General features: G+C 42.6%; 2 protein-coding genes across 3 annotated transcripts in view; one reads left to right on the forward strand and one right to left on the reverse strand.

Annotated features, from left to right (window-relative positions):
• Window positions 1-8948, forward strand: part of EPS8 (epidermal growth factor receptor pathway substrate 8) — a 212605-nt gene extending 203657 nt beyond the window's left edge. The window contains exons 20-23 of one of the 2 annotated variants that reach the window (XR_008199334.1): window positions 893-1073; window positions 2234-2363; window positions 4617-4855; window positions 8828-8948. Coding sequence is in view for 1 of the 2 variants with exons in the window: in XM_052639440.1 (XP_052495400.1) it covers window positions 893-1073; window positions 2234-2363; window positions 4617-4733 (428 nt within the window). In the remaining variant the exon portion in view is untranslated. Of the gene's footprint in view, window positions 1-892; window positions 1074-2233; window positions 2364-4616; window positions 6351-8827 lie in introns of those variants that run through there. The other variant, XM_052639440.1, reaches the window with a different exon arrangement.
• Window positions 8949-23636: 14688 nt separating this feature from the next.
• The window catches only part of PTPRO (protein tyrosine phosphatase receptor type O), a gene marked incomplete at its 5' end in the record, with an annotated part of 120543 nt that continues 118135 nt past the window's right edge, over window positions 23637-26044 (reverse strand). The window contains one exon of the mRNA XM_052640433.1: window positions 23637-23741. Coding sequence (XP_052496393.1) covers window positions 23637-23741 — 105 coding nt within the window. The remainder of the gene's footprint in view (window positions 23742-26044) is intronic.

A 26044-nucleotide genomic window follows, 5' to 3' on the forward strand; every position in this document is an offset into this window, starting at 1 on the left:
GTTGCCTGAGGACTGTGGAGTCACTTGTCTATAGTCTAATAAAGGACAGCTGGCAGAGTATACAGGGAAAGTGTTGGTAGTGCTGGTGGTGCTGGTGGTGAGGAGAGCTACTAGAGAATCTTAGGGGGGGAGCTGCTAAGGAAACTTAGGGATCTAAGTTTAACTTCTTTATTTTACTCAGAAATGATGAAAGTGAGATCATCAGCTCAGGGTGAGGATTGGAGACTGGGTGTTGGGAGGTTCACAGAAGGAAGAACATAGGAAATGCAGGCAATTGTATGGTCCAAAGTGGGATTTCTCACCTTGAGCCCTGTGGACGTTTGAGGCTATGTAATTCTCTACTATAGGAAACTGACCTGCGTGCATTGCAGCCTGTCTTGTTATATCAGACCTCTACTCACTGCATGATGGTAGCTTCCTTCTTTCTTGACCCCCATTTGTGACATCTTCCAAGTGTCTTTGGCTGTTGCCAGATGTCCCCTGGAGTCAAAATCCCCCACCCAGTTGAAAACCACTGGCCACAGGGAATGTAGTGTGATTATCAGGGAGCATTAACCACCCAGTGGAGATTCATAATCATGAAATTAACATGAGCTCACTTAGCACTGTTGTGTTCTATTTGGTGTGCAGGTGTAGCACAGAATAAGAAAGTAAGATTTAACAAGGGTGGGGGTCTTGCCAAATGAATACAATGAAGACAGAGAAGAAACAGGGAGTGATTTTAATAATTGATTATGAAGTTTATGCTTGGTGAGAATGGAAGGGAAGATAGGAGGAATACTAGATTGTCAGCCCTGCTGGGGTCCAAAGATTGTTGGCATTGGAGTCCTAGAGAGAGTGAGTCGTTGGAGCTTTTAAAAAAAATAATAACCTCCTCTGTGTTGGTATCTAGGGAGGAAATCTCAGATGGAGGAAGTGCAGGATGAACTTATCCACAGACTGACCATTGGTCGGAGCGCCGCCCAGAAGAAGTTTCACGTGCCACGGCAGAACATGCCAGTTGTCAATATCACTTATGACTCCACCCCAGAGGAAGTGAAGACGTGGTTGCAGTCAAAGGGCTTCAACCCTGTGTAAGTCTCTCTGGGGATCCGTTACAGTTCTGTGCGTGAAACATGCAGTGTTTTCAGTTTGATCGCTAAGATGCACAAGTGATTCCTAGAAAATGTGAGAACCCAAGCTGCATCCGTCACACTTAGGAAATGACTCTAGCCATTTATAGCTAAAAAACGAATTGCAAGAAGCCCGGAAATAACTGTCTTTCGTTGGCACCCCATTTTCTAGATGGTGGTGTCTGTTCATCATTGGCTTCTGAAGCAATCTGTTGGCAGCTGTCTTTACCTTTCAGAAGGTCACATATGTAGACTGTGGTCTTAACCTAGACTCCCCAGGCCACAGAGGACACAAAGCAGAAACTTTCCTCCTGGTGCAGCATGTGGACCCCAAGCAAATAAAAAAATAGATGACGTTACTTATCATGGGTTATAACCTAATAGAGCCTTTCCTTTTGGAAATCCATAGTGAAGTTTCCATATTTCTATTAAAAAATTGTAAATATTTTGTGTATATTTGGTACACATATTTGAACATGTGTATTTGAACTCTTTGAACAATACGTATTCAAGAGAACCTGACACATGGGACTCACCTATGACTGAACAGAATGGTTAGTCAGTTGCCTGACTGCTAGAAAGTTACCTATTCCTTCTACAAAACAACATTTCAAGGAATTGCTACTACATAATAAGAATAATAAACCCAGATGGCTCTTTTTTGATAGCTTATGGTTAGTGATCTTATTGCCCTAAGCACTCTAGTACCATTTATGATTTGCAGTGTATAGAACACCTAGAGAAGAGAGATTGTAGAGGACCAGAAACTTTCCTTTTGCTTTTTTCCAGACAGTTTGTATGTATGTATGTATTTATAATTTATTTTTATATAAATATGGTTGATTTACAGTGTCATGTTAATTTCTGCTTTAAACAAAGTGGCTTAACTATGCATCTATATGCATTCTTTTTTATATTCTTTTCCATTATGGTTTACCCCAGGATGTTGAATATAGTTCCCTGTGCTGTACAGTAGGACTTTGTTGCTTATCCAGCCTATCTGTAGTAGTTTGCATCTACCAACGCCAGACTCTCAGTTCATCCTTGCCCCTTGGCCACCACGAGTTCAGACAGTATTTTTAATGCTCTGTTTTTTTCTTTTCTTTCTTTTGTTTTCTCAGGACTGTTAATAGTCTTGGAGTATTAAATGGTGCACAGCTTTTCTCTCTCAATAAAGATGAACTGAGAACCGTCTGTCCAGAAGGGGCCAGAGTCTTTAGCCAAATCACTGTTCAGAAAGCTGCATTAGAGGTATGACTATCAACCTAAGAGGGTATTGATCTGTATTAGTCATGAGGGTGGACTGCAGTTTGAAAGCTCTGGAAATAATGTTTGTGTCCATATTGTCACTCTCTTTGCCTTTCATACAGAGCTGAATTCAACTTGAATCAGGTTTAATAATCTATTACTGGAGTCATCAGTGACCACTTTTAGGGAGATTAATTTATTGTTAAGTGTGCCTGCAAAATGAAGCTTCATGTGTTTTTGGATGTCTAATAAAAAGCCTAATGCTTTCATTTTATATGTGCTAACTACTTCTGTAGAAATTTTATTTACTCATTTACTTCAAGTGAATAAATGACCTAAGAGGCCAGAACATTTTTGCCTGTCCTTAACGTTTAGTTTGTAGATTCTAGCAAGTTTGAAATTGCTGTTGTTTAGTTGCTAAGTCGTCTCTGACTCTTCTCTGACCCCACGGACTGCAGCCCACCAGGCTGTTCTATCCATGGGATTTCCCGAGCAAAATATTGGAGTGGATTGCCTTTTCCTTCTTCAGGGGATCTTCCCAACCCAGGGATCAAACCTGCGTCTCCTGTATTGGCAGGCAGATTCTTTACCACTGAGCCACCAGGGAAACCCAGGTTAGAGGTTATAAAGTGTTAAAACTGTGGCTGTGTGCCTTAGGCCTGCTTAGTGAACTGAAAGTTGCTCACTCATGTCTGACTCTTTACAGTCCCATGGACTATACAGTTCATGGAATTCTCCAGGCCAGAATACTGGAGTGGGTAGCCTTTCCCTTCTCCAGGGGATCTTCCCAACCCAGAGATCGAACCCAGGTCTCCCACATTGCAGGCAGATTCTTTACCAGTTGAGCCACAAGGGAAACCTAGGAATACTGGAGTGGGTTGCCTATCTTTTCTCCAGCAAATCTTCCCAACCCAGGTATCAAACCCAGGTCTCCTGCATTGCAGGCAGATTCTTTACCAACTGAGCTATCAGATAAGCCTAGACCTGCTTATACATATAAATAATCAGAGGGAAAGTATTAGGTAGGGACCACTGGAAACAGAGAGCCCTGAAGAGTAATTCCTTAGGTATAGTTGTTTCTGTGAAAGCAGGAGAGTAAATTTTTTCCAGATTGGATATACTTAAGCTTCCAATATCCTTCTCTACTTAACATGGGCTGTGTAAAGGTAGTAGTTTCTAACTGTTACATCTCACAGTTCTTAATAGCTTTCTTGAAAATTAAACTCAGACTCAAATGAAAGGATATAGGCTTTGGTGTGAAATCAATACACAGTTATCTCTAGCAGGTATATTGTGTAAATTCAACAGTTAAATAACGTACTAAAATAGCCTCGTGCATGCAACCCTGTAACCATTCTCAGTCAGGAGAAATATTTCCCAATTTTTCCTACCACATTGATCTTGCTTGGTCCTATATTAGGCTTTCTGTCTGTTGAATATGAATCGGGATTATATCTTTCCTCAGGCTGTTTAGTTACCATTATACATTCTGCTTTTATTGAGAATGTGTAAATTACCCACTACGGGTTAAGTAAGTTCCCTAACCCTAACACTTCTGAGTTCCTTCAGTCCCGACTCCCTATTGCTGTCATTTTCCCTGACTGCCCATGTCCTCCTGGCCTCTTGTTCCTCTTCCTCTGGATGTGAATTGCTACCTGAGGTTCTGCATCTTCCCCAGGCACCTTCCCATCACCTCTTGTATCGAGTTCATTGTTTACTCACCTGTGTGTTGCCAGAGACCTCTGTTGATGAGAGAGGATTATAGTGGGTACACAGGGGTTGTAGGTCAGACTTCAAAAGGACAGAAACCAACAAGATGTCAGATGGTCACAAGCCTTTGGTGTGGGGAAACTTGGTGTTTTCTGAGCCCAGCCTTTGGGCCTGATTCAGAATCCCCTACAGCAGATAGCTGAATATCTTGCTTGACCTAAAGAGCATTCTTTGATAAGTTACCATCTTTTTGTGCTTATTGTACAATCTCTGCTTTCTCCCAGGGAATCTAAAGCGTTCCACATGCATTTACCTGTAACATGTTCAAGTGAAAGCATGGTGAATGAACGGTCTTTAGACACTATAAGTGAAAAAGTGAGGTTAGTGAAGTCCAAATCATCACTTACCTGAAGGGCAGCCTTCAGTTCCCCGCCAAGAGATGTGAGAAGAAAAACACAAAGAACTTTTAGCCTGAGCCATTTCATTATGTGATCTGCAGCCTCACAAACCACTAACCATCTTATCTGAACCGTGTTTGTTTTTCAGGATAACAGTGGCAGCTCTGAGTTGCAAGAAATCATGCGAAGACGACAGGAAAAAATCAGTGCTGCTGCAAGCGACTCAGGAGTGGAGTCTTTTGATGAGGGAAGCATCACTAATTAGTTTCAAAATTCCATCATTCTTGGCATATTTCCACCATGCTTTGTTTTAAGAAGCCATGACAGGAATGTCAGAGTCGTCTTCTTGGTGTACAGAATCTATCGCCATAAACAATGCAGACCTAAGTAAGCAGAGGACTTGCTTCTGGGCCCATTATTTTTATTAAAATTAAAAATTTTAAGCAGAATTTTTGACCTTGGGAAATATTTTGCATATTCAACCAAGGTGAGGTTTCCTTTAATGGATTATTTCATCTCAGGCTCAATGCATAAGCAGATTTTTTTTGACAGTGGTGAATTTATTAATTGCAGCAAAACAAAAAGGTAGATATGCCCATGATTCAAAATCTAAATATTTTTAGTTTTGCCTGTGACTGTGTTGTGTATCATCCAGGGTGTAGCTTACTTTAGGCTAGTCTCTGCTTACTTAGGTCTCTTCTTGGACGTATAGACTATTTAGATTTATTTAAAGTTCTTAATGCCAACAGTTTAAAAAAATTGAAACATTTAATGAATTGTAAAGTACAACAAGGCCTTGGACATACAAATAGAAACCTTTGGAACATTCCTGAGACATTTTATTTGTCATGGCTCTGTTGTTCACAATTCCTTGTATAGCTTGTATTTTGATTTAGTTTATATTCTGCTTATTACCTATACTGTGTTCTTATACATTAAGAAAGCACAAGTGTAAAAGAGGTCACATACATTCAAAATCTGTCACAGGAAATAGCCTGCATTGGTGTGTGTTACAGTATTTTGCTTAATGAAGGCCTCAGTCCTGAATATTGATATAAGCAGTTAAAAGCAAATTGGGGCCATCTTATGTGTTTATCCATGTCAAGTTTTTCTGGTAATAAGAAATAATCTACACATATTTTGATCCTGTGAAAGATTCTAGGTAGAGAAAAGAAAGAGACCTAACCTTCAACAAAGTTATTTTTGGAAACATGATTTTTGTCATTAAATGTTATATTATTTCACATATATAAAACAGATGTTATGTAAGAATGTTGTATATTTTAACATAAACCCATTTAGAGAGATTATCTAGTTTCATTAATTTTCATAGTGCCTTTTTCACATGAGTCAGCTGGAGAGTCTGCAATAAACAGTATTTGCTGTATGTTAATAAATGGCTTCTGTCTCACTGGCAAAAGGGACCTTTGGCATGAAGAATGGGGATCACGGTTGAGTGGAATGGGAAAAACAGAGGCCCACTTTTTTTTTTCCTTTTTAAACTGATTTCCAGTGAAGTTCTGAGTGGGTAAAAACTGCTCTAGATTACTTTCCTCAGTTGTTTCTCTTCCTTCCACCTCTCTTATTTCATCACATTTTCTTCTCCCAGCAAGTCCAGTTGATCCCAGTAGTAGAAACAAACTTACACCCCACATTTGTGATTATGAAGTGCTGCCATATAAACGCCTTGATAGAGAGCTACAGTAACCTGTGAGCTATATATTATATGTGGGGAGGATTAGCTTCCTAGAGGTTAATTTTCCCCAAATCATAAGGAATACGAGAGCCTCTTGTTTTCCATTTCTCAGTTCCTCCAAAGCGCTGTCCCTCAGACAAAGTGAGACAAAAGGGCTAGGTTTGAAACTGAGAGAACAGCTCAATAATCAACCTGTTTCAACTTTGGCTACTTAGCTTACATCTACACTTTTTAATACATCTTTGAAATTCTATAAAATGATCAAAAAATGTTTCTGCTGTAGTGTCTGATACATGGTAGATGCTCAATAAATCTTTGTAAAATGAACTGTTACATGATTAGATCTTTGTAAAAATGAACTTCCAGGCCCAACTTAAATTGTCTCTGTCTAACTCCACTTTGCAGTCTTAATTTGAATTGGATTCTATAACCTCTTATAGCAAACTTCCAACTTATAAAAATTTCATATATTTATCCACCTATGTACTGGGAATGGTTCTGATGCTGTGAGTATCATAATGAAAAGACTGGCAAAGTCTTTCCTTAAGATTACATTAGTGGGAGCAACAAGAATAAAGTAAAAATATACAAGCATACACATAAATGTTTATTATTTTACCCAACAAGATGCAGTCATCTTTCTCTGTTGTTTAAACAGCATTTAACAGAAGCAATTGGTTAAACAGACAAAAAGAAAACACTGTGGCATCACAGAGGTGGGAATAATAGGAAGCAGCCCCTACCCCTTGGGCTAGGGTTGCACAGGGAAGGGGCTTGGGTTTGCCAGCGTTTAGAAGTCTGAAGAAGGGAAGGCCCCTGGGAGCGGGGACACAGACCTCTGAAGAGGAGGCACTGTCTGGTGTTGGTGCTGATGCCTCACGAACACAGAGGAGAGAACCCTTGGAGACCTGGCATGGAAGCTCGCAGAAGAGGGAGACAATTCTGGACAGTTTACCTCTGGGGTGGGTTGGGGCGGGGTGGTGCAGTGATGCTAGGTCTGAAAACGTAGAGTGAAAAAACTAGAAACTAGGATCACTTTATCACCAATCAACTGTTTCTGCCAAAGTGGAGATCTCATCACTGGTGTTAAGCCATTTGCTTATGGCATGGCCTTTGTATATTTCTCGTTTTTGTTCTTGATGTTCATTGAGCTTTTGGAAACTAGGATTATAGTTTTCTATTAATTTTGGTAAAGTTTTGGTCATTATCACTTTTTTTTTTTTCTGTCCTTCCTGCCTTCTGTCCTTGGGAGTCTCCAATTTCATGTATCCTGGGCCATTTGAAGTTTTCCTAAGGTCACTGATAATTTTTACTGAGTTTTTTTTCTTGGTGTTTCATATTTTGTTGTTCAGTTGCTCAGTCATGTCCTACTCGTTGCGACCCCATGGACTGCAGCACACCAGGCTTCCCTGTTCTTCACTCTCTCCCTGAATTTGCTCAAACTCACCTCTGTTGAGTCGATGATATCATTTCATTTTGGGTAGTTTCTGTTCCTGTTTTCAAGTTCACTTATCTTTTCTTCTGTAATTTCTAATCTGCTTTTCATCTTTTCTATTTGTGTTTTTCATCTCAGATATTAGGGTTTTCATCATTAAAAGTTTTACTCTTTGAAGAATATCTTTCCTGTCTCTACTTAACTTGCTCAATGTTTCTTTGATTTTTTTCAGTCATATGGAAGGTAGTAAAAATATCTTAGTATTCTTGCTTACTAATTCTGTCATCATCATAACTTCTAGGTTAGTTATGATTGATTTTTTAATTTTTTTTTTTTTTTTTTTGCTTCTTTGCTTGAAATTTTAAAAGCTCTGACCACTTTCAGGATTCTTTTCTGTATCTTTCACGTTTAATGTAATTTTTAATTGGATGCCAGATACTGTGAATTTTACCTTGTTAGTTTCTGGATACTTTTTTTTTTTCCTCAGTACCAATAAGTTTTTATTCATTGTATATTCCCAAGGAAAACAAGGAATGGAAAAGGGTCAGCGTGTGTGTTACAAAATGATAGCAAATGGGAAAGGAAGTACCTATACTTTTGTATACCTTCAAATGTTATTGTGCTTAGTTTTGGGATGCTATTCAGTTACTTAGTAAGAGTTGGATCCTTTCTGATCTTGTCTTTATGTTTTTTTAGATGGAACCAGAGCAATATTTATATTACAACCAATTTTATTGCACTATTGAAGCAAAACTCTCCTGAATCCTCAACCTATTACTCCACGCATTATGTTTCCCACTGTAACAGATGATAATAGGGACTATGCCCGGTTCTGGGGAGCTCTGAGAATTGTCCTCCTAAATCCTCATGTGATTCTTTTCCTCAGGCTTGAGCAGTTTTCTAATAGGCATGCAGTGAGCCATCCTCAGCTTAGGACTCTATGGGGACCCTGTGTATATCTCCAGAGCTCTCTCTTCATGCAGCTTTCTTTGCTCTGTTACTCTGTGCTATGAATTTTAGCTCCCTTGCCCTTGTTACTCTCTAAGCTTTTGTCTCCTCAACTCAAGGAATCTACTGAACTCCACCTCAGTTCTCTCTCCCTGCCCTGAAGTTTGAAAGCCACACCTAGGCAGAAAACTGGAGCAACTGTAGGATTTTCTGCGTTTAGTTTACAGTTTTTATTGCTTAATGTTCAATATGAAAAATCCTTTTTTCCCTTGTTCTTCAGATTGGAAATTTATATCCATATGTATTCAGCTTGGGATTTCCCTGCTGGTCCAATGGCTAAGACTCTGCACTTCCACTGCACGGAGCATGGATTTGATCCCTGGTTGAGGAATGAAGATCCCATGTGCTGTATGGTGCAGCCAAAAGATAATAAAAAAAATTTTGTAACGTATTCAGCTTCACCAACTCTTTTTCTCCCCTGTAGTCTGTCTTCCAGTATGTGTCAAGACAATCCAGTGAATCTTCTTTTTAGTTATTATATTTTGTCAGTGCTAGAATTTACATTTAGCTGTTTTTTATAGAGGCTGTGTTGCTGCTGAGTGAAGATCTCATGAGGTTGGTTCTGGTCTCTTTCTTCCCAGTGCTTACACGGAACAATATTAAAAAGTTGTACAAACTCACAGGGGTTTTTATAAAGACTGGTTGTTTCTGAATAGGAAGAGACTATTCACTCAGTAAACATTTTGTAAGGGTCTGCTTTAAGAACTGGAGAAGGAAATGGCAACCCACACCAGTATTCTTGCCTGGAGAATCCCAGGGACAGAGGAGCCTAGTGGGCTGCCATCTGTGGGGTCACACAGAGTCGGACACGACTGAAGCGACTTAGCAGCAGCAGCAGCTTTAAGAACTACATATTCAGTAAGAATCCTAGAGGTAGCCTCTGCCTTCAGAGGATATACAGTCTGAAGAACTGTTGGCAACTTGCTGTATTTATCCCTGGGATTAGTCTTATTGGTCTCTTATGGGGCAAAATTACATCTTAAAACCACCAAAAATCAGTGCTGACTTCCCAGAGACTGTGATGTTATACATGTGACATGGTTTTTCCCAAAAGACCTGCTTTTAAGTTAGTCTACTCAGAGATCTTTGTAAGGTTGTGTCAAGGGCCCCTGGGGATGAATCAGGAGGAGAAAGTAGCAAATAGTTACCATTTTACCATCCTACTCTTGGGTCTTCTTTTCCTTATTTAAAACATAACATGCTCAAAAAGCTGTGGCTGCTGTAGGCAATTTCCAGAGAAGGGGTCTATTTCCAGCAGTTCTGGGTCCCAGACAGGAATTTTACTCAGTACTCCCATCTACCCCCCAGCCCAACCCATTCTGTTTCCAACATCTTGGTCCTCAATCCCCTCTTCAATGCAGGCTTCTCCAGGACTGAATCCTACACAACTTCACAGCCTCACACCATGTCACAGGCTCTCACCAGCTTGCATCACAGTCTCACACCACGTCACTGGCCTTAGATCACTCACAGCCTACTTTCCTCTCCTCTTTGTTACTTTCTTTTGGCATGTTTGGGACAGGTGAAGAAGCCAGTGCTCTGAGCTCAGTTTTATAAGAAATCCTCAGGTTTGTTTTTTTTTTGTGGTTGTTTGTTTGATGCAGGAGGTATATCTCCTAGTACCCAAATGTTCAGGTGTTTCAAATCGCATTTGTGAGGGAAAGGTTATCAGAGAAAAAGCGAGTAAAATTCTGATAAGATAAAAGGAATTACTGAGAACCATCCTCCTAGACTCTGACCTGAATTGGGGTGAGATATGCCTATCAGATGCTCCGAGGGGAGTGAGGTTCCGAAACTGGATTCTGTACCACTAGGGATATTCTAACAGCTGATGTGCTTCCTGAAGAGTCCTAGGCATACTTCATCTAGTTTGCTGCTGTGACCAAGTGGGCAATGAACCAGGGCTCCTGCCAGGCCCAGATGGTCCTGGTGCTGGCTGGTTGCCTCGGCTCTTCCCTTCCTGACTGTGGTGCCAGGCACTTGGCCCAAGTCTTACTGCTTTTCTGGGCTGTCCCACCTCCTGGGTCCTAAAACAGTCAGCCTTATCCCTCAAGCGTGGCCATGGAATAGAAGATAATTTCTCTAGCTTCAGTCATTCCTGTTACTCCTCCAAATGAACACGTCATCTCTTTCAGATAACAAAAATTCCGAGAATAAAACACACACACACACACGCACATGAATGGTAAGTAATTATTATCTCTAGGTCTCCAAGAGCTTGTCCTCTTTTGTGGTTTCTTACTCTAAATTGGTATCATACACTAAGGCCTTCTTTACTCCCATCTGTTCTTTGTTTATAATCCTGTGAGGATGGTGTGTGCATTTCTTTTTTTACGCATGCATGCGTGCTAAGTCACTTCAGTCGTGTCCGACTCTATGCGACTCTATGGGCTGTAGCCTGCCAGGTTCCTCTGTCCGTGGGGTTCTCCAGGCAAGAATTCTGGAGTGGGTTGCTGCGCCCTCCTGCAGGGGAGCCTCCCAACCCAGGGACTGAACCTGAGCCTGATGTCTCCTGCACTGGCAGGCAGATCCTTTACCGCCAGCACTGCTTGGGAAGCCTTGTATATTTATTTATCTGGCTGTGCTGGGTCTTTGTTGCTGCGAGGGTGTTCCTCTAGTTTCAGAGAGCAGGGGCCACTTTCTAGCTGCAGTGTGTTCTCTTCATTATGGTGGCTTTTGCTGTGGACCATGGGCTTCAGTAGCCGCAGCACGCAGGCTCAGTGGTTGCAGCCCCCAGGCTCTAGAGCACAAGTTTAATAGTTGTGGTACACAGGCTTAGTTGCTCCTCGACATGTGGGATCTTCCCCGATCAGGGACTGAACCCGTGTTTTCTGCATTGGCAGACATTCCTTACCACTGAGCCACCAGGGAAGCCTACCTTTCATCTGTTCTTAAAGAAAAGAAAATGGAAAGTGAACTCTTGTGTGCTGAAAACTTTCACATATGTTCCCCACTTTGTGGATGAGGAGATTGAAACTCAGATATAAATCAAATAGCTTGTTGCACAGTGAGTGGAACAACTGAAATCTGAACTAACTCAGAGACTTCTCCACATCCTGCAACTCTTTTCTTTCAGATATCATAGGTCAGTGTATAAAAAAAAACTTTAAAGCAGAAAAAGCATCTTTTTAAAATGTGAAATTTTATGTGGTATCCCATTGTATAAAATGGGTAAAATTCAGAGTTCCTCTCATTGAAGCCGCAGAGAGGAGACCTGGAGCCTCATTTGGAAACCACTGGTCCAGATTCCACAGAGTTCCTCCTCCATAACGGCCCTTGCAGATGCACAGGAAGGTGGGTTGAAAACTGATCATTCCATAGCAACAATTAGACCAGGAAATACAGTGCTTGGTCACAACAGTCACTTACCTCTTGGGATAATTTTCAGATGGCTGATCATCCTTGCAAAACACTGCTCTATTGAGACAAGATAATTGCCATTGATATCCTCTCACATTTCCTTATTTCTAAATCCTGCTATGATACCTGCCTTCCTCTTCTGCTCCGATGTCTAAAGATGGAAATCTTTTCTTGAGGCTGGAGCTTTGCATACACAGTTGGCTTTCTGGGGCATCAGGGAATTCCTGAGAGTGGAAGAGTGGAACAGATGCCTCCATGCACTACCAGATTGCCCCCATGGGACACAGGCTCTTATCCCCTGCTGTTGGGGGATGCAACTGCTGGTAACTCACAGCTAAGACCTTGTCCAAGAATTGCCCTCACCAAAGAGAATACCCTCCCATACTGCTTAGGAGCAGAATTATGTCAGATGCTATTATATTAGGGCAAAACGAGCTGTTCCACATTTCAGTCTTCCCTATGATAGCCACGCCAGAACCAGGAATGGATCCACACTTGCTGCGGTTTAATCTGTGGTGTGGGCTTCCCTGCTGGCTCAGTGGTAAAGAATCTACCTGCTAATACAGGAGACCTGAGTTCAATCCCTGGATCTAAGGATACCCTGGAGAAGGAAATGACAAATCACTCCAGAATTCTGGTCTGGGAAATCCCGTGGACAGAGAGCCGGGTGGGCTATAGTCCATGGGGTGGCAGAGAGTGGGACACAACTGAGTGACCAAACAACAACAGGGAGTTAGTTTATTGCCTCGTCTCTAAAACCAGTCTTATCATAGGGCAGAATGTGGATGTTTGGGTAAATCATTTCATTTATCTTGCAGCAACAGGAAAAAAAAAAAATGAGGGAATGACTATTGTTATTTTATGCCTCGGTAATTTGCAAAATGCAAATTAAAACAGCTATCTAGAATTGCTCATATGTGTCCCACTGTTTTTAGCATTTGTCAAAGCGAATGTCCCACAACCCTGATAGACATATGTGGATAAGCCTCTCCTTCAGAGCTCCTGATGCCAAGTGTGGCAGCGTTTAGCACAGAGGGTTGGTACCACCAGTGTGGGGAGCACATCTACTGGAGAGGGTCTCCCGATCAGGGTACCCAGTGTGATGAGAACTCAGCTGGGTGGGCTCACTCTGCAGACATCTGGGTGCTGGAATGAGGGGGAGGGTCTAGCGGCCTAAATGTACAGAGAGAGAGAAATTTGGAGAATCACACAGCATGTATTCCATTCTGACTCTGTCCTCAGCTACGCTTTACATGACCAGTTCTGAGTTTTCCCACAACTCCGCAAAGTAGACAGTGCTTTGTGTCTTGTGGGACACTCAGGCTCAGAGGTAGGTGGCTTCCCTGGTGGCTCAGATGGTAAATAATCTGCCTGCAGTGCAGGAGACCTGGGTTCGATCCCCGAGTCAGGAAGATCCCCTGGAGAAGGGAATGGCAACCCACTCCAGTATTCTTGCCTGGAGAATCCCATGGACAGAGGAGCCTGGTGGGCTACAGTCCACAGGGTTGCAAAGAGTCGGACATGACTGAGCAACTAACACTTTCAGTTTCTCAGAGATAGTAGATGACTTCTCCAGGGCACAGGGCTGCTAGGTGGCAGAGCACCATGACTTGAAAGTCCGTATTGTTTTAACCATGTCACTCCACGTCCCTAAACCACCAGGCATCACAGTAAGCAGCTCTCAGCACAGCCCTGTAGAGGATACTATTCTTATTCCAGGTCTCAAACAAGACAGGGCTTCCCTGGTAGCTCTGCTGGTAAAGAGTCCGCCTGCCATGCAGGAGACCCTGGTTCAATTCCTGGGTTGGGAAGTTCCCCTGGAGAAGGGATTGGCTACCCACTCCAGTATTGTTGGGCTTCCCTGGTGGCCCAGCTGGTAAAGAATCCGCCTGCAATGTGAGAGACCTGGGTTTGATCCCTGGGTTGGGAAGATCCCCTGGGGAAGGGAACAGCTCCCCACTCCAGTATTCTGGCCTGGAAAATTCCATGGACTGTATAGTCCACCAGGTCGCAGAGTCGGACACGACTGAGCGACTTTCACTCACTTCCCTCTCTTACATGAACAAGACAACCAGTTCTCAGAGTGATTCGGTGATGTTCACCAGGGACACCTGTTCACTGTTAGCCCCGCCCAGGTGGGTTTGGGCATTGATGTTTGTAATTACAAATTGACGTTTTTATTTCAGAACAAGTAGCTGGCTTTTCAGACAGGATTTTCCTGCCACAGATTTGCACAGGCTCCTTGCACTGCTACTGCAGATTTTTCCACTGAATGTGGACCAAGCCCTGGCATTGCTTTTCTGGGAAACCTGCTTGTGTGGACTTGACAGCAGAGATTCACAGCTGAAAAGCCAGGCCGGGTGGTGCAGGGCTCTGATCCAGAGGCTCGGCTCCTGCTGGGCACCACGTGTCTATGTCATGAGGGTCCTCCTTGGGTCACAGCCTGGACCTGTTCTATAACCCAAAGTTTTCCTGACTATTGGGAGTGGGGGGGAAGGGAGGTGGTTCAGGTGTCACCCTGGGGGCACTGAGCCAGCCCAGCACAGGCACCAGCTTTAGATGCTCTTATCAAATGTATTCGAGAATTCCAAGATGGCCCTTGGAGATGGTAAGTTCACTTGTTTCCCAGAGAGCCATGTAATATATTAAGTCATTCCAGGAATGGTTTTCAGCCCTTTGCACATCATCTATTTGTTGAAGCCCTGAGAAAAAGCTACCATCACTACATCCATTTCACAGATGAGGCCACTGAGTCAAAGCCAGGGGCTGAGTCTCTCTCCAACCACAGTCTGTGGTTCTAAACTGCTTCATCTGCTCTACTGCTAGGCCCTGTCCTGTCTGGCTCCCCAAGTTTGCTGATTAAGGGAGAATGTGATTTAGTTGGTTTTGAACATGAAAGAACCCTTCCAAGCCCATTCTGTTGTTTGCATTTGTAAAGGCAATAGTGGTTGCAGCTAACTTTTCTTAGTTGAAACAGCCCGGTAGACTTTTGGGGTTCTTAGAACTGAACAAAATTAGGTTGTGTCAGCTGGCTTTGAGCTCCTTTCCACAGCCCTGGACCCACCGTGACACCCGGGCTCAGCAGCTCCCCATGTGCCAAGCTTCATGGTCTCCCTTATATTTGATCTCTCCTTGATGTGGAACCACCCAGGGTCCTATTTTTTTTGCTGAAACCCAGGAATCAGAGTCCATAGTCCCAAGTATGGCTGAAAAATTTCAGTGGGTTTCCTATGTAATGGTTTCGTTATGGGGTTTGTTGTTGTTGCTTGGTTGCTAAGTTGTGTCTCTTTGTGACCCTACCAACTGTAACCCACCAGGTTCCTCTGATCATGGGATTTCCCCGGCAAGAATCCTAGAGTGGGTTGCCATTTCCTCCTCCAGAGGATCTTCCTGATCTAAAGGTCAAACCCATGTATCCTGCATTGGCAGGTGGGTTCTTTACCGCTGAGCCACCAGGGAAGCCCTGTTATGGTTTTGGAAAGGGACAAAGAGAGAGAGTACGAGAGCTCTCACTTGGAGGAAAACCACTTCTGGAGAAGACTGCATGTGTTTCCATAGAAAAGTTTATTTATTAAAAGCAGCATCACGTTGTGGTGGCCTCTTCCTGAGCCATTATTTGCCTTGTGTGTTACCCTCTCTCTGTTCTGTGTCACATTTAACCTGTCTTCTGCAAATTTTATTGGAGAGTCATACACCACTGCCCTGAGAAACTCCCACCATAACTGAGATGGAACACACTGGAAAAGGTTATCCCTGTGTTGCCATAGGGGTTAAGGGCACGCTGACTACCGTAACCGACAATGCTAGAACCTCATGACGACACAGTGGAAACGTGTTGCTGGATCACGTCATGGGCCAGTGCAGGCAGGGACTTCAGGTGTCGCCTCAGGGATGCAGCCCCCTCCATCTTTTTGCCACCACCCTGTCTACCTGTGGGCTTCCCCAGTGGCTCAGTGCTTAAGAGTCCGCCTGCTAAGTAGGAGGTGCAGGTTCAACCCCTGGATTGGGAGGAGCCCCAGAGGAGGAAATGGCAGCCTGCTCCGGTATTCTTGCCTGGAGAATTCCATGGATGGGAGAGACTGGTGGGCTACAGTCCATGGGGTCGCAGAGTCAGATATGACTGAGCAACTAAACAACTACAAATGTTTATCTGGAGGTGATACGTAAGTGAAGGGAGGGGAGATGGAGGGGGGGAGGCGGGACTCCGCCAGGCTGATTGTCGGGGCCCAGGGGCCAGGGAATGGAGCCTACTACTTCTGCCTTCCTTCCATAGAGCAAAACTGACTTTAAGTGCCTTGGAAATGTGACTCCCAGTATGTTCAATTATGTTTGCAGTGACTGTAAACCCACTTGCTTCTGCTGAAAAACACATGAGCTGGAGCAGTTTGTGGAGTCCTGGAAAGAAATTGTCATTTTGAGAGTCAGCCAGGAAGAAAAGCTTCAGAAGGTGGGTTTGGAGGTTTGGTTACCCATATGTGCCCTGGCGATGAATGGCGTGGGTGTTTTATGAATGCTTGCTGCTTGCAAAGTAGGGTGTACAGCCTTAGCATCCCTTAATGTAGCTCTGTAGTCTTAAATACTTTGATATGGCAGTCTAGTCTTTCTTGACCCTTCCAGAAAGAAATCATCTGTGCTCTTGGGTCGACAGTTCCTGCTTTATGTATTATGTATTATTATGTATTATTCCTGCTTCCCCTGTGGCTCAGCAGTAAAGAATCCATCAGCAATGCAGTTGCCACAGGAGACCTGGGTTCGATCCTTGGGTGGGGAAGACTTCCTGGAGGAGAACATGGCTACCCACTCCAGTATTCTTGCCTGAAGAATCCCCATGGACAGAGGAGCCTTGTGGGCTACAGTCCACAGGGTTGCAAAGAGTCGGACATGACTGAAGTGAGTCAGCAAGCACACATCACATTATCTGTACTACTCTGTTGCCCTTACTTTCCATTCCCACGTCCCCTTGTGTGCCTGCACGCTCAGTCACGCAGTCGTGTGTGACTCTTTGCTGCCCTATGGACTGTAGCCTGTCAGTCTCCTCTGTCTATGGGATTTCCCAGGCAAGAATACTGGAGTGGGTAGCCATTTCCTACTTGAGGGGATCTTCCAGACCCAGGGATTGAACCCATGTGTCTTTCTTTACCACTGACTCCACCTGCTAGAATGTAAACTCCTGAAGCAGAGACCTTGTCTCTATAGCACAACCCCAGTCGCTTCCATGGTGCCTAGTGCGGGATGTTGAGTCAACAAATAATTTTCTTTGAGAGCTATACATTTACTGTTTTTCTCAAATGGAATGTTTTGAAAGTCAGCCTCTGTCAAGGTAACCTGGACAGTGCCCTTTGCCAAAATGGGAAAGTGGATTTGGACTTCATGCCTCTCTCCATGAGATGTATAGAGCCAGACACCCTTATCGTGAATAAGGTCCTTAGATGTGTAAGCAAGAGAAGGAAACCCTTTCTGATGAATGGAGCAATGGGCTGCCCTAGAGATTGCAATTCCAGAAGCATATTGGAAGTGGTTCATAGAAAAGAATTAGCCATCTGCCAGGGATGCGGTGGAGGAGAGTCTGATTTTGAGTAGGAGACTAGGCTGGTTTGCTGATCCAGTATGTTTCTTCCATGAAGAAGAAGCATGTCAGGGTCTATGGTGACTGCTGAGTAACAAAAGCCACGAGAACATGGTGTTTCTGTCCTATGAGCTACTGGGACGAAAGGTACACCGCCATTACTGGTGTATCATTACAGATGTATTGACAACATTTGAGCTACAGAAGTGAAAAATGTAGAAAAAACCTTGTTCCATTTGTCTAATTGCTTTCTTAGTCCTTTCAACAGCAACCAAACTGATTCCATAACATATTTTTCCAAGTTAGCCTATAGCAACCATTCGCGGTCTGCGTGTGTGCTGGATTGCTCATTCATGTCCAACTCTTTGTGACCCCATGGCCTGTAGCCCACTAGGCTCCTCCATCCATGAGATTTTCCAGGCAAGAGTACTGGAGTGGGGTGCCATCGCCTTCTCCGGCTGGATCGCTCAGTCATGTCCAACTCTTTGTGACCCCATGGACTGTAGCCCACCAGGCTCCTCTGTCCATGGGATTCTCCAGGCAAGAATTACTGGAGTGGGTTGCCATTCCCTTCTCTAGATTTGTGCTCTCGTGCCTGCCTATTGTAAGTGATCAAAAAATCTTTCTTTGGTTGATTGATCGGTTCATTCAAAGTGATTACAAAAACACATATTTGTTTAATGAATGATCCAAAAAACTAATGACTCGTCCTTGACTCCAGGCTGAATGGCCTCAGTCAGTTAAAGTCTAGTAGTCATGACCTTTGCCTTTGGCATCGCTCAGGGTTCTGGTAACCTGCCCTGGACAATCTTCAGTTTGCTCAAGTCCTTCATAATACAACTGCCAGAGCTATACATGGTCCTTCATCCTTTACTGAGTGGCCCACCAGGATCAGGTTTTGTGATAAGCATAAGTTGAAACTGAAAACAACAAACAAAAATCCTGCTGTTCTGGAAGGTCAGGAATTAGAGAGATGATGGCTTAAGTTTCCTTCAAATGCATCCAAACAGGAAGGTTAAAAAACCAGAGGTAGAGGTAGGAGTTGGTGTATGTTGGGTTTTTGTTGCTTTCTAACCCCTTTGGCCAAAGTGGATGTTCTATTCAGAGCTGGGTAAGGCCTCTGAGCTCTGAGCCTGTGCCAAGCCCCAGGAGAGTAATCGGTGAGATGGAACGCAGCCAGTTAGTTTGAAGCTCATTACATCAGACATTTCCCGAGGAGGAAAGGAAGGCCTCCTAGAAAGCAGGGAGGATTTTGGCTCTGAGAGATCGAATTCAGTAACTGCACCTCCTTGGTTGAGAGCCAATCCCCTAGCCAGCAGCTCTCATAAGGTCTGCAAAAAAACTCTCGAAGTCTCCAGCCCCTGCTTTAAATGTTGACGCCCCAGCTTCGTTTGAGAGATGTATCACCTTTCTGGGGACAGGGACAGATTTTAGAAAAAGGCAGAGATTATAAAATCTGATTAAAGATTTTATAGGAACTTAAAAAAAAATCTTACTAAATTTTCTCATTTTAAATTTGAGGGCAGTGTTGACTTTGCAGTGGAAAATGATAAATCCTGGATTAGAACACAGCAAAAGGTTACCGTCTTTTACCTTCCTTCCTTTGCAAGTTAAATAAAGCCATATAATGTGTGGTGGTAGTTTATTTGCTAAGTTGTGTCTGACTCTTGCAACCCCCTGGACTGTAGCCTGCCAGGCTCCTCTGTCCTGGGGATTCTCCAGGCAAGAATACTGGAGTGGGTTGCCATTTCCTTCTTCAGGGGATCTTCCTGACCCAGGGATTGAACCTGGGTCTCCTGACTTGGAGGCAGATTCTTTACCAATTGAGCTACAAGGGAAGACTAATATAATGTGTAGGTATGGATACATTGGTATTAGATATTAAATTTATAAATTAGAGCCTCGAGGTCATTTCTCAGTTAACTTCCCAAATTGGCTTTTGCAGCCCAGAAATTTGATCTCAGTATCACTCAAAGTTAAATATCTTGTTAATCCAAAATTATGTGACTCAGAATATATTTAGAAAGGGAAATCTGTTGCCCAAAAAATACATTTGACACTATTGACTTTTTAAGTAAACTGATGCACTGCACTTTAGATATGTTTCAAACTTAAAATACCATGATTTTTATTAAGAAAAAATTGCCAAATATCTAGGCTTATCACTTAAGGTTAATTTTGAAATCTTATTTCCTATCTTTTCTCTTCACTTTTCCCCACCCCCTCTGCAAAAAGTTTTATGTCATGTGTTGTAACATAAATATGTTAGGAAACCGTGGTTTGCAAAGATATTCTCTAAGCTATTTATGTAAAATCAGAATCTCCAGCTCTTTCTAAGCACCATGTAGGCTACTGTGGACCACACGTGCTAATGCCTCCATATTCACTGTGTCGTAGCACTACTCAGATGATTTTAAAATACCTTAGTTAACAACACAGAGGCCCTGACTGCCTCTGCTCTGAATTTTTAAAGTTGAATCCTACAGTGGAAATTGAGGTGGTTCGAGAATCTCCTAAGGTACAAGAAAGAATAAGACACAAAGCATCTTTGCATGAAATATCATTTCTGATACCTTTTACACCTGTGAAATACAGTGCTTTTAGTAGGCACTTCCACAGTCCATCAGTGGAGACTCAGGACAGATAAATTTCAAAGTCCCCTAATAGGATGAAAATCCAAGTCTTCTGACAGATGGATGCTTTTCCCACCATAAACTTCACAATTTTAGGAGCACTGGTGTACCAGGGGTGTACAGAGTGGTGGCTGTGAAAACCCTTGGGCGAAGGATCTGCTAAAGTAGCTGGTGTGAGTTTTCTCTGAACCTTCCCTCTATCTCTGGATACTTCATCTTCTCTTTTGGGAAAATTGATCTGGGACTATTTGATCCTTACTAAGAAGGGGTGCTCAGACAATCATAAAATATGTACAAAGCGCTTAAAGTTTCAGGGAAGTAAAGTTCCAGTCTGTGAGCATGGGAAATGCACTAGTACCAGCAGGTGTCTTGTCAGTTCACCCCAGGGTGCACACTTCACTCCTGACCTGTCTGTGTGCGAACACCTAAGGAAGTCACACATAAACACTTGGTACTTTTTAGTTCCTGGGAATGGAGCAATACATTATTAACATGTCCAAGAAGGGATCTCAGGTGTGGGAGTGAGAAGAGAAGGAGGGGGCAATGGGGAGGTGAGAAGGGGAAGGAGGGGAGTGCAAGTCAAAACTGATAACACCCAGGGAAGCCAAGCTGTTAACCTGCAGGGTCTGGCCCACCTCTGCCCACTCCCCCAGTGATGCCAGCCTGAGACTCTCTGGCCAGGTCTTGCAAAGGATTGTGCCAAGCTCTGCTGTGGCCAGGCCTTCTCAGTGACAAGAGACAGTGGGGTGCAGAGCTGTTCCCTTGGCATCCTTCACCATCACTAAGGTCACTGATCACTTATGAAACTGATATCACCTTCCTGAAGGTTCTCAGGATAAGGGGGAGCCAGGGCGAGGGAAGGATACACAGACAGGGGGACACAGCCTTCTGAAACGCACACAGGATAGTTCAGGACAGCCGGGGCCAGGCAGCCAGTTTGTGTTTACTTTCAACTCAAAGTGTTTTAGTTTGTGTATCATCACCTCTTCTTTCTCAGGAAAGTGACACAAAGTAACAGGCTTCAGGATATCATCCGTGTCCATTTTGACAGCAGTTCATGTCACAAGACACCATCATGTACTGTAATTATACAAAATGCAAAGAATAAAGTGTTGCTAGTTACATGGGTTAAAATGAAACGGACAGCCCAAAGGAACACAAAACAGAAAGAGATCTCTGTCTGAATCCAGAGGGACACTTGACAATATTAACCCCCCTCCCCAAAAAAATGTAGCCAAATCATTGTCCTAGCATGCTGTAGTTCATTGCCACAACTTCATAAATTCCCAGCTCTTTGGGGGAAAGTGCGTGTTTATAGCTTGCAAAAAAATAGCTTTTACATGTATGCAGGTCAACAGAAAAAAGAATGCAAACTCTAGGCACCAAGACTGCCCCAATAGCAATGGAGTCTAAAGAGTCAGACCTCACAGAGTCTTCTGAATCAGATCTAGTTTGTTGAAAAAGAATCTGGACAGTGATATTAGTCCAAGAGGGCCAAGGAAGAAACACTGGACCATTAGCCAGGAAAAAAAGAAAAAACTAGAACAATTAAGACTTAAATATTTTTTCTACTCTACTTTGAATTACAGCTTTTCATATTTGGAAAAGATACACGCTTGGTCCTTGGGGAGAACCCCTTTTTCTACTCCCATCTACCCTCCCCGATCCTAATCAATAGCCTGGGTTGGAGCACAGATATGATTGGTTCAACTTCCTTGAAGCAGAAGTGCTATTTCTTCATGTGTGGCCATGCCTCTTTTTAACAATGAGGTATCATGTGACACTAACAATATCTGTTCCTTCTTGGGCTATGAGTTTGATCAACAGTGCAGGCAGAAAACAAGGTAATGTTCTGATAAAATCACACAGGTACAAAAATTATTGCACTTAAAAACAACAACAAAAACCTCAGCCCAACCAGCAAAGGGCCAGTGAAACTCTTCGAAAGTGTTGTGCTGCCTGCCCTCTGCAGAGCGTCTGGACCTTTCTGGTGTTTGGTCGAATTTGGTCCATTATTGAATGTCCAGAAGTGAAAGAGTCCAAAAGACACAGTAGGCTCTTTAAGGCTAAGTCTTTCTGGTGCTCATATGAGATAAATTATCTCCTTGGCCACATACTACAAAGTGGGGCTCTTTTTTAGCAAATGGCTAGTAGGGCCCCCCTAAAAAACTCTGGGAGCAAAGGGGGATGGGTACACATCATGTTCTGTCCTGTGAATGAGAGAGAGAGAGAGAGAAAGAGAGAAAGAGATGGTAAGTAGCCTGGGAGAGCAAAGCCACTCATCAACAACCCTGTGGCTGGAAGTGCTTTGATCACTTCCTGACTCCATCACTAGCTCACATTACACTCAACCCCACAGCCCACGAGGATGTGGGTTTACCTGGGCATCTTTCTCTGTGTACATCCTCCTTTCTATGGCTCTGAATGCCTTTCCTTCTGCTTGCAAATTTGTCTCTGTCTGTCTTCCCATGGAGAAGTGGGCTACAGTTCATGAGATCTCAGAGTCCTTCAGTCATGTCTGAAGCGACTTAGGACACACACGTCTTCTCTTGTTTTTTATCCTTCCTGCTTCCTCGTGCTTCCTGTCTCTCTTTGTTGACGGATGTAAAGGACCAATGCTAATCCTATCGTGGTACCCACTGGTCCATATCCTTTCATGTTTCCACAAGGCACCCCTCTCCTTTCTCTCCCTGTCAGTGGTGCCCCCAATACCAATATATTCAGACACATGCCATGCTCTGTTTACCCAATTGAATCTTTTAAGATTATTTGTTACTTTAGGCACAGTTATTTGCACCTCCAAAATCTGATCTATGGAGAATGTGAGAGCAAGGCATTGACTGTGGTATAATTTTTTCAGGATGTCCTCAAGTAACTGCTCATATAATAGATGAAATCAAGGCATTTCCAAACTCCGATAACCTGAGACTATTGTCAATATTGTTTTTCTTCTTTAGAAGTGTTGACTTCAGCTCATATTTCCTTTGTAACTCTTTCTATGGCACTTGTAGTCAACAAAATATTTGCATAAAGTATCTAGACAAATAGTGATGGTGGTTTAGTCGCTAAGTCATTTCCCACTCTTTTGTAGCCCACCTGGCCCCTCTGTCCATGGGATTTTTCCAGGCAAGAATACTGGAGTGGGTTGCAAGTAGGGTTGGATGGTAATATCCTGATTGGATCTGCAGGCACAGATTTAATATCAGAGTAATTTAAGCTTTAGGCAGGAGGGAATACAGCTCCAATCTTTGTGAGTTGCTGAAGCTCCTGCATTGCCGTACTCACCAACCAAGGCACACTGAAGCTCTAAGATCTGCTACTGTCTCTTTCCGTATGGCCAACTCTGTGGGGGCAGAGTCAGTGCAAATAGCTGCTGCCGCCTTTGCTTTATCCCATCATATCCTCTCTCACTGTTCTAAGACAGGGTGCCCACGATGGGGTATTCTCTACTTACTTGTTGGGATTCTGAGCTAGGAATTGCTGACATTCTCATAGATGACGTCACTGATACAGAACTGCTGCTTCTTCTTCATCCACATCAGTTGCACACACTGATGGATAAAAATGTACTGCTCCTGGAGCAAAAGATAAAGATGCTTTAGAGCAAGGTATCTTTATGTAACGACCTCCCTGGTAGCCAGTGTTTAAGATCTGTGCTTCAGCTGCAGGGGGCATGGGTTCAATCCCTGGTCAGGGAACTAAGATTCCACATACCATGCGGCAAGGCCAAAAATAAAAAAAGATATGTTTGTGCAAAAATATAATATTTTTAATACTATGGGAGTATTAAATACTATGATGAATGTCAAAGGAAACAATCTTCATTATTTGTAAAATACAATTTCAAAACTAGAAGATCCAAGAGAATCAACTGTAAAAATATTTTGTTTAATAATAGGATTTAGATTACACTACTTAATGCTAAGGGCAATGAATATTCAATCAGTAAATCACGGGGCTTTTTCAAAAAAAAATTGCACATTGCCTCATAATACACTGAAATAAATTCCAAGAAGCTTAATAAATTAAGCCATAAAAATATAAAGGCATATATAGATTAATTCTTCTCTGATTACTTTAAGGAAGGGCTTTCTAAATTTTTTTTGGCCATGCCATACCCCATATGGGATCTTAGTTCCTGGACTAGGGATCAAAGCCACACCCCCTGCATCAGAAGCACAGAGTCTTAACCACTGGCTCACTAGGGAGGCCCCTGGGCTTTCTAAACTTTAAACAATGAAATAAATTAGAACAAAGATGTCAAACTGTTGTATGTAAAAAGTAGAAAAAAGAATAACATAAAGGGCAAACTAGAAACTGAGAGGGAAAAATATTTTCAAGAATTATGACAAATGTCAATACCTTTATCTTTGTTTAAAATTCATCCATATCAGTAACATACACACTTAAATTGGCAAATAAATAAAATATACTAACCACTAGACCAAATATTCCTGAAAGGCAGGGACTGGGTGTTTTTTATACCTAATACCCAGCACTTTGTTTGTACTTACTAAATGTTTTTTAAGGTAAACTGAGAAAATATTAAAACATGTACAAAAAATGGCCAATAAAAAAACTGTAAACTAAAACAATTATTTTTTTAAATCTACGAAGTGAGTAAAGTTAAACAAAAAGTAGCATTCAATGATGATTTGAATTTGTTGAACCAGCCATTTTTAACCAGTTGGTGGAGGTACAATTAATAAAATGCTAATAAATGACGTTGTGTGGATGGACAGAAGTAAGACAGTAGGAAGGAAGTGAGGGAGTATTCAGTCTTTAAAATGAGATTTATAGAGTTTTAGGCAATTTAGGATGATACACATAGCAAAATCTTCAGTGAAAATTCAGAATGTAAAATTATGATATGTGTATAGAGCATATGAGTACAATCACGTGAACATTATACTTGACTAAGGCCGAGATGTTGTTATTGCTGTTGTTCAGTTGCTAAGTCATGTCTGACTCTTTGTGACCCCGTGGACTGCAGCATGCCAGTCTTCCCTGTCCTTCACTATCTCCCGGAGTTTGCTCGGATTCATGTTCATTGAGTCAGTGATGCTATCTAACCATCTCATCTTCTGCCAGCCCCCTCTCCTTCTGCCTTTAATCTTTCCGAATACCAAAATGTTGACAGTAGCTATCTTTATCCCATTTCCTTTTCCTTATTTCCCAGACTTTCTCTCTAAGTCATACCATTAAAAACGATCTTTAAATGAGAACCAGTTAAAATATCCACAGCATTTTAAGGAGTCTTTTGTTTGACAACTTCATACAAATGATGAGGTTAAAGACTTCAGACTTCCTTGGCTTTGACTCACATGTATTTTTTTTTTTTAAGTTGGGGGAAAATATATTCCCTTATTTCATGACAATATCACATCAGTAACTGAGCTTCCCTTTCTCACTATGACATATCCCTCCACGGCCTCTGGTGTTGAGTCAAGCACGGGGCATTGATAAGGGCAGAGAATGCCTGGTTTCCCAACCCATAACGACACAGTGGTAAAACTTTGTGTCAAATAAATAGATAAATAAATAAAGTACTTAGGCCACAGGAAAAGTAAACAAAAGACTATTAACAGACACATATCTGAGAGTTCAGGAGAGATCTAAGCTGCCAGTCAGGAGGCCTGGAGGCTCAAAGCAAGGCCCTACCTAGCTGACCTCCAGAGAAAGCCTGTGAGAGGAAAATGAAAGAAAACCTTTGATAAAAACAGAAGAGAGCCCAGGAGAGGTGAAGGCCATCCACACTTTATCGTTTCAAAGCACTTATCTTGATGGTATCAGTTCATTGGATGCATACTTTACAGCAAACAATTCGTGAATGTCGTCCTTTGCATTTTATAGATGAGAAATGGGAACTTCAAAAAAC

Source organism: Budorcas taxicolor, chromosome 5, assembly GCF_023091745.1.
Source record: "Budorcas taxicolor isolate Tak-1 chromosome 5, Takin1.1, whole genome shotgun sequence".
Classification (NCBI taxonomy): domain Eukaryota; kingdom Metazoa; phylum Chordata; class Mammalia; order Artiodactyla; family Bovidae; genus Budorcas; species Budorcas taxicolor.